General features: G+C 34.2%; 2 protein-coding genes across 7 annotated transcripts; one reads left to right on the top strand and one right to left on the bottom strand.

Moving 5' to 3' along the window:
• Nucleotides 1-553: 553 nt before the first annotated feature.
• Nucleotides 554-7,132, top strand: LOC113850349 (delta-1-pyrroline-5-carboxylate synthase). Of its 5 annotated transcripts, none has more exons than XR_003502193.1 (20): nucleotides 554-1,141; nucleotides 1,276-1,347; nucleotides 1,452-1,555; nucleotides 1,669-1,771; nucleotides 1,953-2,114; nucleotides 2,426-2,703; nucleotides 3,198-3,348; nucleotides 3,460-3,624; nucleotides 3,736-3,813; nucleotides 4,152-4,241; nucleotides 4,545-4,631; nucleotides 4,748-4,834; nucleotides 4,936-5,032; nucleotides 5,138-5,241; nucleotides 5,338-5,413; nucleotides 5,565-5,590; nucleotides 5,850-5,918; nucleotides 6,133-6,199; nucleotides 6,295-6,365; nucleotides 6,619-6,948. XR_003502193.1 is itself a non-coding variant. In XM_027480857.1 (20 exons), exons 1-20 carry the CDS (start codon nucleotides 1,082-1,084, stop codon nucleotides 6,692-6,694), a joined length of 2,148 nt encoding a protein of 715 aa, XP_027336658.1. In that variant the 5' UTR covers nucleotides 634-1,081; the 3' UTR covers nucleotides 6,695-7,132. The 5 variants fall into 5 exon arrangements, 4 of the variants coding, with proteins under 4 accessions (XP_027336658.1, XP_027336659.1, XP_027336660.1 ...); XM_027480857.1 differs by having other exon boundaries at nucleotides 634-1,141; nucleotides 5,565-5,715; nucleotides 6,619-7,132; XM_027480858.1 differs by having other exon boundaries at nucleotides 1,033-1,141; nucleotides 1,458-1,555; nucleotides 5,565-5,715; nucleotides 6,619-7,132.
• Nucleotides 7,133-7,956: 824 nt separating this feature from the next.
• On the bottom strand, nucleotides 7,957-12,583 carry LOC113849098 (mannose-1-phosphate guanylyltransferase 1). 2 transcript variants are annotated; one of them, XM_027478717.1, is made up of 6 exons: nucleotides 12,220-12,583; nucleotides 10,477-10,530; nucleotides 10,173-10,305; nucleotides 9,322-9,384; nucleotides 8,979-9,218; nucleotides 7,957-8,901 (listed from the first exon to the last, which is right to left on the bottom strand). In XM_027478717.1, exons 3-6 carry the CDS (start codon nucleotides 10,281-10,283, stop codon nucleotides 8,230-8,232), a joined length of 1,086 nt encoding a protein of 361 aa, XP_027334518.1. In that variant the 5' UTR covers nucleotides 10,284-10,305; nucleotides 10,477-10,530; nucleotides 12,220-12,583; the 3' UTR covers nucleotides 7,957-8,229. The 2 variants fall into 2 exon arrangements, with proteins under 2 accessions (XP_027334518.1, XP_027334519.1); XM_027478718.1 differs by lacking the exon at nucleotides 12,220-12,583 and adding an exon at nucleotides 11,246-11,434 and having other exon boundaries at nucleotides 10,477-10,542.
• Nucleotides 12,584-12,600: the final 17 nt, after the last annotated feature.

Raw genomic sequence — 12,600 nt, 5'->3', positions numbered from 1 at the left:
GTTACATTGGTTTGACTAATATTAGAGTTCAAGCTAAAATAATTTCTTATTAATTAATCTGAGATTTCCCACTTTACTTTTTGACACCAAGCGGAGTAACATTTTTCTTAAAGAAAAAAAATTCAAGCAAGTTAAATTAGCTTATTATTTTATAAAAAATGAAGTTTTATGAGATTATTTTTATTGATATAATTTTTTTAAAATCCTAAAATTTTCTAATTTTTCCAATCGTATGTCCTGGGAAATTAAACCAAAAGAAATTACAATAAATTACAATCGTTGAATAATAAATTAAACATATATTATTTTCTTAAAAACAAATATTTACTAATATTTTTATAAAATTAAAAAGATTTAAACTAAGTTTATAAACCACTATCATTGTCCAAATATATTGTAATCGGTTCACGAACAAAGCACTATTATTTTTGTTTATTTCTTTATCAGACAGGGAAAGAAGAAGAGCTAACATTGACTTGCAATTCCTCAAACTCCTAAGTCGAAACATTACACATTACACATTACACATTACACCCACATTTTATATTTCTTGTGGCATATATGACAGATGTCTCAAGCATCCCACCGCGTGTGGACTTGGGTTTTAAATGAGGATAACTTGCAATTCTCCACAACCTTTTTCATTAGAAAAATAAAAATAAACTATAAAATCTCTTATAAAGGATCAAGATGCTCTTCTGTGAAGGATTTGGAACATTAATTATACTTCATTTTCATTTTTATTTTAGTTTTGTCATTTTTATTTTAATTATTTTTATTTAAACAACAAATGTCCTTTATGGGAAACAATCTGTTCAAGTCAGTATAAAAATGAATCGTTTTCTTTTTATTTAGAAAAATGTACTCTCATTTTTTATAAGATGTAAAGGATGTAATTTTTTTCCAAATAAAAGAAAGTATAATAATGTATGTGGTGGGAGGGCAGTGAAAACTTAGAAGTGTTTACCCTTTTACCACCACGTGACATTAAGAATAAGATATACGGTTGAAGTGTTCACGGCTGAACTCTTTCTTTCTCTGCCAACCAAACCACACTGAGCAACACTCCATTGGTCAGAGAATGGAGAACGCAGATTCTTGTAAACATTTCATCAAAGACGTTAAGCGCATAATCATCAAGGTTCTTTTCTCTTTCCAAAAATTATCATTTTTCATTTTTCTGTTATTTACTTTGTGTGTTGTGTATGGTTGGTGTGCAATGTTTCAATCATGGGATGATGCAAATGTCTGAGGTTGTTTTGGTTGGTTTTTAAGGTTGGAACTGCCGTGGTCACTCGCCAAGATGGACGGTTAGCGGTTGGAAAATTAGGGGCACTCTGTGAGCAGGTAACTTTTGAATATTTTTGTGTTATGTGATTTTTGTTTGTTCAAGACAAAAAAAATGGGATTTTGAGTTTGCCATGTGTGACCCTTTTGAAAATTTTTGGCAGATTAAGGAACTGAACTCTCTGGGTTATGAGATTATTTTGGTGTCATCAGGTGCTGTTGGCCTTGGTCGCCAAAGGCTTAGATACAGAAAGTTGATTAACAGCAGGTAATAGTGTTGTAACACCTTTGTTTTGTTGCTCTCATTATATATACATGTGACATACCAGTTAAGATGGTTGATATTGTAATTTACTTGGGTTTTTCATGGGATTGTTACAGCTTTGCTGACCTTCAAAAGCCACAGGTTGAACTTGATGGCAAGGCTTGTGCTGCTGTTGGTCAAAGCAGCCTCATGGCTCTTTATGATACTTTGTTTAGTCAGGTGATTGATGTTAATTGATATTCATAACTGAACTGGCATCTTGTGCTTGTTCTTATTCACAATGTGTTTTTACGTGGACTTTTACTTTTTAGGTTTTCCCCATAATGGCATTTTATTTTCAGTTACTCTCTTTTTTAGTATGACGTTGATGTGTTAACCCTTTTCTCTACTTGCCCTCTAGCTGGATGTGACATCTGCTCAGCTTCTCGTGACAGACAACGACTTTAGAGACAAAGATTTCAGAAAGCAGCTTAACGAAACTGTGAAATCACTGTTAGGACTAAAAGTTATTCCCATATTCAATGAGAATGATGCTGTCAGTACTAGAAAAGCTCCATATGAGGTTTGTTATTCTACTTGTCTGATTTGTTAACAAACTGAACTGAATCTAGGAGCTGATTACTTCAAGCTATGTATGTACCTTTATGAAAAAATAGTGTCATTATTGTATTATTTGTTGGTGATATGATCTAGACTTATGCTAGAAAAATTTTCTGAACTTCATATGTTAAGACTTAAATATTGATTCTGTATCTAAGGTTTTCTTAAGGCTGATTTGTATGTGGTAAAATTTTATTTAGTAATTTGCTAGACCAGGCTAGGTATGAGAGTAAACTAAAGAATACTTAAGTTTCACCAAATTATTTTGTGCAGGATTCTTCTGGCATATTTTGGGATAATGACAGTTTATCTGCTTTATTGGCTTTGGAATTAAAAGCTGATCTTCTTATTTTGTTGAGTGATGTAGAGGGTCTTTATAGTGGCCCTCCAAGTGATCCACATTCAAAGCTTATTCATACGTACATTAAGGAAAAACATCAAAACGAAATTACATTTGGTGACAAGTCTAGAGTGGGAAGAGGAGGAATGACTGCTAAAGTAAAAGCTTCTATTCATGCAGCTGAAGCTGGCATTCCTGTTATCATTACCAGGTGCCCTATTATACAATGTTACCAAGAAAGATCAAAACTGAAACTGCTGTTTTGTTTTTTGCACTTTTTAAAAGCACTGTTGTTGAAGGCATATTTGCGTCCCCTCCATAGGTGTTAAGTGGCTTCATTTTCAATAGGAAATATTTTATTTTGTCCATGTCATGTGAAACTTTCACTAAACCACAAGTGATTTTGAGAAATTGAAATAAAAAAGCTTTTATCTATTTTAATTTTGTATGAAGCTATCTGTTTGGATGAATTTTTGTTGATCAGATGTTTAGTCAATAAATTAAATGAGAAATGTGTGCATGCAGAGACTGGGAATATCAATCTTGAAATTTTTTTCCTCTTTTCAATTTTTGATATATTAAACAGAAACTTTAATTTCGAGAACTTTTTGAATTCCATTATGTATGCTACCAACTTTATCTGATTCTCATCTTTGTAAGTTGGCTGTTCCTTGCTTCTGCTGAATTTCTTTTTTCTCCTTTCAGTGGTTTCGCAGCTGAAAATATCACAAAGGTCCTCCAAGGACAACGTATTGGAACCCTCTTCCACAAAGATGCTCATAAATGGGTGCCAGTGAAAGAAGTTGATGCACGTGATATGGCAGTTGCAGCTAGGGACTGTTCCAGACGGCTTCAGGTCTCTTTTATTTCTGAGAACTTATGAAATATCTGATGGACTGTGGATATTACTGAGCTGTCAGTATACTATCCTACTTTAACATTCTGATCTCCTAATCTTACATTACAGGCCTTATCATCAGAGGAGAGAAAACAAATTTTGCTAAAAATAGCTGATGCCCTGGAAGCACATCAAAAAGAGATCAGGATTGAAAATGAAGCTGATGTTGCTGCTGCACAAGAAGCTGGATATGAAAAATCCTTAGTTGCTAGACTGGTTTTAAAGAATGAGAAGGCAAGATGCTTCACCTAAAGAATAAATTATTTAATTTTTACAAACTGTGCATTATTATTTAGATTTTAATAAACTGCAAAACTTGTTATAACAAATTATGATAACTGACAGCTTGCAAGCCTTGCAAACAACATTCGAATTATTGCAAATATGGAAGATCCGATTGGTCAAGTGTTAAAACGAACTGAGGTAATAAAAATTTTATTCTAGCCATGTATATTATTGGTCATGGTAGTTTTACTTTATGCTAGGTTGAATTAAATCAATTTTCCTTCAGCTTGTATTTATTACAGATTATTGTTTTCAATTATGCTAGTAGATAAGAAGTGAATGAGTTGTGTCATTTGCAATTTTGTATTAGGAAGTCTTCCAAACTCCACTGTATGTGAGTGTACTAATTGTTGCTTAGTCATAAAGTACATTGTTTATGATGCTTTTAAAACGTTTTTCATGGACACTCGATTGTACTGAATTTTTAATAATAGTTATTTATCTATAATATTTCTGACAACTACCTTTTGATTTAGCTTGCAGAGGAGCTGATTTTGGAGAAAACATCATCCCCATTGGGAGTTCTTTTAGTTGTTTTTGAGTCTCGTCCAGAGGCACTTGTACAGGTAATTAACTTTTTCACCTTCTGTTAATAATACCTGGTTAATTATTCTCAACTTACCCTTCCTCTGCCTTTATGTATGATTCTTTTTCAGTTTGCTGTCTAGATGACATGCTTGGACAACTTAAATTACCTACTTGTGGATCAGACCTTACTTAAAAATAAAATGAATTCTTATATAGTTAAAGTATGAAACCTATTTATATTTTTTAAGAAAATGCCCACACTGCAGTTCCAAAAACGAAGTCTAAATTGATTATCTCTTAAATCTGCATTCTAAGCCAGTAGCTTCATGTAATCTGAACAGATAGCTTCCTTGGCAATCCGAAGTGGCAATGGGCTTCTCTTGAAAGGAGGCAAGGAGGCTAAGCGATCGAATGCAATTTTGCACAAAGTTTGGTTAAATGATAATTTGTGAACCATTTTCTTTTTCAATTATATTTGATATTTTCATTTGGGTCTCATTAATATACATTTTCTGGATTATTTGTGACACCCCTGGAACTTCAGGTAATTACTGAAGCCATACCAGATACTGTTGGTCCAAAACTTATTGGACTTGTGACAACAAGAGCAGAAATTCCTGAGCTACTTAAGGTGAAGATGAAGCATATATTAATTTCTGATCTACAAACTTGCTTGCTTTGAAGATTCGCATCTTTAACAAAAGTTAAAATCCGTGTTCTACCTTCTTTCAGCTGGATGATGTGATTGATCTGGTGATTCCTAGAGGCAGCAACAAACTTGTATCTCAGATCAAGAGTTCCACAAAAATTCCTGTTCTGGGTCATGCTGGTAAGACCTTTTTGCTTTATATGCAACTGGTGCTTGATATAGTTTGGTAAATCCTTTTGTCAAAAGAATTTACCATAATTACGTGGACAATTATTGCCAAAACAGATGGAATTTGTCATGTCTATGTTGATAAATCTGCTGATTTGGAGATGGCAAGGCAGATTGTACTGGATGCAAAAATAGATTATCCAGCAGGATGCAATGCCATGGTAATTTGTTTTTACTGAATGACAGTGCTAGCTAATTTTTCTTACTCACTTTTCACTGCCATCAATAATGTGAGTTACTTAAATTTCAATTTTCAGGAAACACTTCTTGTTCACAAGGACTTAATAGCGAATGGTTGGCTCAATAATATCATTGTTGAACTACGGACAGAAGGTATGACTTCTGGCAAACAGTTCTATTAGAATGGTGCATTATCTGACCAGTATTTTTCTAAGATTGAAAAATGGTTTCTTGAAATCAAATGGACTATCAATCTTAGCTTGTAAGATTTCTGCAATGGTGAAATAATTTAAAATTTATGCAGGTGTTACATTATATGGAGGACCCAAGGCAAGTCCTCTGTTAAATATTCCACAGGCTCATTCATTTCATCATGAGTACAATTCGTTGGCTTGCACTGTTGAAATTGTGGATGATGTTTATGCAGCTATTGATCATATAAATCATTATGGAAGGCATGTAGCTCCTTATTTCTTCATAATATGTCAGAAGCATGTTTTCCTTTCATCCATCCTCCCATTTCAAATTAGATCTATAGTAGTGCAGTGGGCTTAGATGCAAGCTTGTCACATTTTCTTCTTTGTGGCAGTGCACATACTGATTCTATTATCGCAGAAGATCGTGAAGTAGCTGGTGTGTTTCTGCGCCAAGTAGACAGGTAATGTTTGAAATATATTGTATTTTTATTTTGTGACACTAATCATATTATATCTACTTTGCCGCATTTTCATTATTTTATGTAATTGCCTTCTATGACTAAGTTGTATATTAATAAACACAACAACCCTTTTATTTTAAGCAATTAAACTTCTCTGAGATTTCAGCGCATTGTACAATGGTGGTTATGCAAATAACGTTTGCTATATTGGCAGTGCTGCTGTTTTTCACAATGCTAGTACAAGATTCAGCGATGGGGCACGATTTGGACTAGGTGCAGAGGTATGATATTGTTTGCATTTTTTAATTAATCAATCTCTTATGCTAAGCTAAGGTTCTTGATTTAATTCATAATTTTCACGGGATTTCTTTAATAGGTTGGAATAAGTACAAGCAGGATTCATGCTCGGGGTCCTGTGGGAGTTGATGGACTGTTAACAACCAGATGGTATGAGTAAAGGGCATTATAATACTTTAGAAACAGTGCAAAACTTTTAGTTCCTTGTACAACTAGCAATTGCACTCAGTATCTTATTTATTTATTATGATCAATATGAATGACACAAATCACAAATTCACAATCACTCCAGGTACAGAAGATTTATGTGATTAGATTTATCATTTTCAAAGAACTAATATACCAAATAGGCTTATAAAAGGAAAATAACTAACACTACAACTATTCTTTTGTTTATATGCAGGATTCTCAAAGGAAGTGGTCAGATAGTAGATGGTGACAAAGCAGTTAGCTACACCCACAGAGACCTTGCTGTTTGATTGGTAATTTTTGCTAGTAAAAATTCATGAATGGAGAAGCAAGGAATGTTACTATGCTTAATTTTTTTCTAGTGTCTCAAATTGTACACTTGGATTGAGGGGAGGGATATTTATGCTACCTGTTGCGTTCATGGTGCTGTACAAGAATTGCTTCCTCCCCAATGTTAGGAAATTTATGTTCATTGTCTAGGAATTTCTTTTAACTAATAGCAAGTGATTACAGTTGTGCAAATAAAAAACTTCAGCTTTAGCTCCTCAAAAAAAAAAAAGGCTTCACTTATTTCATTGTAATAATGTAATTTGCTCATGTTAGTAAAGAGAATTTGAAAGTGTCTCGTGGATTCTTTGGTTCAAAGGGAGGAGGGATTTAATAGAGGGGACAAGAGGAAAGAAAATAAAATTATCTCAATATTAAGAAGGAGGCAAAAAAGTTGGAGGAGATAGAGTTTGGCTTCTTATTTTCGTGCTTTTTTTTCTTTCAAACTTCTGGATTAAATAAGGATTTTTTTTTAAATCTTCTCTTTTATTCTTTTTAACCAAACGATTTGTTAATAACTTGCACTTTGTTATTTAGTATATGTAAAATTTTTTAAATGTGATTAATTAGTAATTGCATTATAGTAGTTTTATTGGGACATGTGTTTGAATAACTTGTAAATGTAAATCTATTACAAAAATTACAAAGTAAACATAAATTTATGAACATTTAAACGCAAATCTAAACATGTTAGTAATTGATAATTGAAATAAATTTATTTGTTTATCAAAACGGGAGAGAAAAAAATTCTATTTTATGATTTGTTTGAAGGAAAGAAAAATGGGAGTAGATAGTATTTTTATTTGGTTAACAAAAAAAGAAGGAAAATAATAATATACTGTTATATCATTACAAGTATTAATGAAAAAGATGATAAATAAATTTTAAAAAAAAATTAATACATTTAAAAATAAAAAACTAGTTTTTAACTCCAAAATTTTGTTCAAGGAAAGAAAATTTAGCGCCCTCGTTTATTCTCTCATTTCGTTCAACTTTCTAAAACAAAAAGATAACTAGAATTAAACGCACTAATCATCCATAGTTTGTGTAAGGGGAGATTGGAAAGATATTGTCTTGTGGTCCTCCCATGGTCACATAATTTAAGAACATAACACGTGTGTTATGACAATGCACAGCAATTTTCTGGTTCCTAGCACGATTTATCTCATAATCAGAGAAATCAGGACAAGAAAAACATGAGGGAGAGAGAGAGAGAGAGAGATAAATAACATAATAATTTATTTCTATACATAACACCGAATATTACACAACTTAGGCACAGTAGACCAAATTTATACCCTTTACAAAGACACTGACCTTTCACGTAGTAAATTATGACATCACTCATTCTAAAAGAAACCGACTTGTACAATACGTAGGCAAGAGAAACAGATTGAGATGTTAAAAAAAAGGGACATATGAAAGGGAGAAAACATATTTCAGACTTAAGACCTCACTATCTCATAATTACATGCTAAGAATTTAGAAGACAATAACATCACATGACTATCTCTGGCTTCAGAATGCTTGACTTGATCTCCTTGTGGGGCAAAACTACACCACCATTGCTGTAAACTTCATCACAAACATGGACATCTTCTCCAAGGATGGTCATATTCTCCACACGAGCCCATTGCCCAACAGTAGAATGCCACCCAATGATGCTGCTGGATATGCAAGCATGCTTTTTAATCCGAACTCCTCGCATAACAGTGCAGCGGGAAAGCCTGACACCTGACTCAACAATACAGCCAGGACCGATTGCGACATCTGGCCCAATGAGACATCCCTCACCAATTTTGGCTGTCTCATGCACAATGACATTCCCCACAACGTGAGCGCCACTGGCCAGCTTAGAAGGAGTCTTTTTCCTCAGTGAGTCAAGGTATAGTCTCAGGCCAGAAATATAGTCCCTTGGTTGTCCAATGTCCATCCAGAATCCTGGCAGGACCATTGCATATAGCTTTTTCTCGGCTGCAATCTTTGGAAATACCTCTTTCTCAATGGAAGTGGGCCTTAGTTCAATTCGATCCAAAACTGAGGGGTTCAATAGGTAGATTCCAGCATTAATTTTGTTACCAACAAATAACTTCGGTTTCTCCACAAATTTCTCAACCTGCCCAGTAGTCTCCTCCATCACAACGACGCCATATTTTGATGGCTCATCAACCTACACAAGTAGATGAAAAAAAGATATTGAAAGCTCTAGTCTGCAAAATATTTTTTTTTCAATTTCAATTCCGTTACCTTTGTCACCATTATGGAAGCCTCTCCTCCATGGGCTTTGTGGAATTCAATCATTTCTTTCAGTGGGTACTCACTAATAACATCACTGTTCAGAACAAAAAATGGCTCCCCAGAGTCATCTATCAGCTTATCCCTGGCAAGAGCTAAGGGACCTGCAGTCCCCAATGGCTCAGTTTCTTGAGAACAAGTAATTTTGATGCCAAGCTTTGCCTCAAAATCCTTCAAGAAATTCAACATCACCTGCAAGAGTAAGTTTTACCAAAGTCAAAATAAAGAAACTTTATCTACACTAATCTCAGTAAGAAAGACTGCATAGTGTGATAAGGTGATATGCAATCCTTACCTCGGGTTGGTAATTGATAGCTAGTACCACTTCACTAACTCCAATGGCCTTAAGAGCCTCTATCTGTAATACAAGTATAATTAAAAGGTAAATCAGAAGGACAGTCTACTAAGCAGCATTAAAACCAAATATAAACAAAGGACAAATATAAAAATACATATTCAATTATGGTCCTGGCCATAATCACACAGACAGTGATAGGATAGTGAGGAGAACAAAAACAAAACAAGTAGATATGACAATCGATGTTAAATGAATTGAAAAAGATACCTACTCAAGCAAGCAAGAACAATTTTTCCCACTTCTTGAGTAAAGGGGAAGAAGATATCCACATAGACAGAAAACAACCATACTCTATCCCCCGAAACAGATTAATGAAGGGGAAAACAGCCACTGAAAACAATCTAAATTAACAAAAATTAGGAGAATCTATAATTTGACACAAACTGGACAAATCCATTTTTATGTCAACTTTTAGAACCATTCTTAGTACCAGGATTCTGATTTGAATGACAGAAGTAGTTGCTTTTCTTATCAAACATATTATTGATAAAATAAAATAAAAAAACCAAAATTTTGAGAGAATACATTCAAGGTGGCTTGTTGGATAAGATAAAATGGCATGGACCATTAATACATCTAAGGATCAATAAACATGCCAATTCTGACTATGTCAAAGATTCTAGCAAAAATAAAGCTGGATTTGGAGCATTTCCCCAAAACTTCAACCAATCGCTGATATTTAGAAGAAAATATGACATAGATATTCAAAAACAAAGCCTATCACCTCATTTAATCATGTAGCATAATAGATGTAAGACTTCAAGAAAAAAGGCTTCAAAAAGCCTTACCTGATGCAGAATCATGGGCTTGTTTGCAAAATCAACAAGAGGCTTAGGAACACTGAGTGTCAATGGCCTCAACCTAGTTCCAAACCCTCCAACCAGAATCAGTGCCTTCATTGTAATATGCCCTTTACTTTTCCTGTAAGCAATAAATTGAGAAGCAGATCAAGAAAGAATAACACAACACAATTTCAAATATGAGAAATAAATTCTGCCCTGTTCTATAAATATGCATGGCAGGAAAGAAAGAACTTGCATGGAACTCTTCGGTGACATTGTAAAAATAAAACAACTGGCAAAGAATTGGCACCTGAGCTGACGGGTGTTAGAAGGAGTGTGACACGAATGCAACCAAAGATGGTAACTGAAATGAATAAAAGAAAAGAACAGTTTGTCAAAGAAGCTTAAGACATAAGACCCTAAAAACTTAACACTCGTCCAAATTCCAAAAGAAGCAACAAGAAGATCAAATTCGGTGTCGGTACAAGAATCATAGATCTAGAAAGGAAAGTAAAAATGAAGCGAAAGGTTTAGCCGGATATGAAAACAAAGACAAAATCCAGCTATACAATGCCACTAGCTTTTATTGAGAACGACAAAAATGGTTTAATGCAGCCGAAGGTTGATCCATAACTGGTATTATGTCTAAACTGGAATCATGTTACATGGTAAACATTTGCCATTCTGATGATAATTTGATTACGAGACTGTTTCCTTCTTTCAATGTCGAAGAATATTTCCTGTATACGTTCATGATAAAAAGATCTCCATTTGGGAAGCCTTCAAAGTAAAGTACATTGCATCAATTCCACATTAGAGAACCAAACACACTACCAATAGGAATATAAGTTTGGGTACTAAGGAAAGAAAAATGTAAAACAACAGCAGTCACGTTTTGCTACATTGCTTACTTTGTCTACAAATTTTGAATTAGAAAGGATAAAATTTTACAAAATTGTATGTGTATGAAAAACATGTAGAGCATGCTCTCCTAAAATGAGCTAATCTTGATCATATAATCATACATAGATGATTGATATTAGATGAAGGAAAACCAACATTGACCATTCATGTCTGGATGCTTCTTGTATATACATCAAACAAGAGATTAAGTCAGGTCAGCTCACATGTTCTGGATAACGTAGAGCAAATAGAACTGAGTCTATTGACATCACCAATGGGAAAAGCTCCCTCTTTGTAATATTTTCAGGAACAAATTTCTCAAAAAGAGCACATCTTGGAAAATATACAAGGGTCATTTGAAAATGCTTATAAACAGCTTATGGAAAAGTTTCTTAGTATAATTTGTCAAAATAATCTATTTTAAGCTTATTCCAAAAAGTTTCATGATTAAATTTACTGCATAAGTTGTGTGTCCAAATGCACTCAAGGTAGAGTTGTTTATCCAGCTGAAACTTTTTCGTTTGTCTTCATCTAGCTAAAGGTTTTTATTAAGGTCTTTATCTAGCTGAAGCTATGTTTGACAAATAAAATGGCACTGTGCGGATCTCCAGGATCCATTGGACCCAAGCCCAATAAGGCCAGCCCAGTTTTGCATTGCTTATCATTTATCAGAACCATTTACAACCTCTAACTCGCTCTTATCTCATACACTGCATCGAAAACATCAGAAGTATTTTTCTTTTTAATAACCTTCACCTCACATATCCTAAAAAGTTTGAATTGAAGCAAAGCCACCAAATCCACAAAAATGGAAATGAAAGTACCGAATAGATAAACCAATCAAAACGAAGAAAGGAAACAATAACACCAGCACCAGATCTGATAACTACACATTTGTTTTCACAATATTAAACACAAAATGAGATTAAATCTCAACACAATTACAGAGAGACGACGAAATTCATAAAATGGCAATTCGGAAACAACAAACAGAGTACACGCGAATTCAGGAAAGACCGCGTAATTCCGAATCAGAACAAACGCAAACTACATTGCTAAATAATCATTCACCTCAACTCAAACCATGCAAAACGCAAAAGCCAAAAAAATTATAAAAAATGAAAGCGAAAAGGAAGAAAGCAGAATTCACCTGAGAGAGAATTGTGATTCGTCCGTGGGCGAAAAAAGAAACCCCCAAACTCGAGCGAGTCAACCCAGCGAGTCAGAGTGGGTCTCGAAGAACAACCCAACGGTCCAGTCTCTGAGCTGTTACGATGGCGTTGGTCACCGCTCGTCATCATCCTAATTTATATACGCGCCAACTACACATAACTATAACTAGGCACGCTTTTTTTCTTTTCCTTTTTTAATTAAATAATTAATTAATTACCTGGATTTCCTTTTCAGTCCCTCAAGTAACCCTTAGGCCTTGTTTGGTGGAGCAGCGTCGGTGGGTACGGCTTTTGCGGTTTTGCCCACTTTGTTTTACGACTGAGTTGATATTTCATTTTCTTCCTTCAATTTTCCTTTT

This window comes from Abrus precatorius, unplaced genomic scaffold (genome assembly GCF_003935025.1).
Source record: "Abrus precatorius isolate BTA unplaced genomic scaffold, Abrus_2018 Scaffold9, whole genome shotgun sequence".
Taxonomy (NCBI): domain Eukaryota; kingdom Viridiplantae; phylum Streptophyta; class Magnoliopsida; order Fabales; family Fabaceae; genus Abrus; species Abrus precatorius.
This window is presented reverse-complemented; position numbering and strand designations above follow the sequence as displayed.

Coding starts and splice junctions, on each gene's coding strand:
- LOC113850349 (XM_027480857.1), top strand. CDS start 1,082: ATGGAGAACGCAGATTCTTGTAAACATTTCATCAAAGACGTTAAGCGC. Junction 5,919..6,132: donor TTTCTGCGCCAAGTAGACAG/GTAATGTTTGAA, acceptor CTATATTGGCAG/TGCTGCTGTTTTTCACAATG. Junction 6,366..6,618: donor GGACTGTTAACAACCAGATG/GTATGAGTAAAG, acceptor GTTTATATGCAG/GATTCTCAAAGGAAGTGGTC.
- LOC113849098 (XM_027478717.1), bottom strand. CDS start 10,283: ATGAAGGCACTGATTCTGGTTGGAGGGTTTGGAACTAGGTTGAGGCCA. Junction 9,219..9,321: donor CTATCAATTACCAACCCGAG/GTAAGGATTGCA, acceptor TTACTCTTGCAG/GTGATGTTGAATTTCTTGAA. Junction 8,902..8,978: donor CTTCCATAATGGTGACAAAG/GTAACGGAATTG, acceptor CTACTTGTGTAG/GTTGATGAGCCATCAAAATA.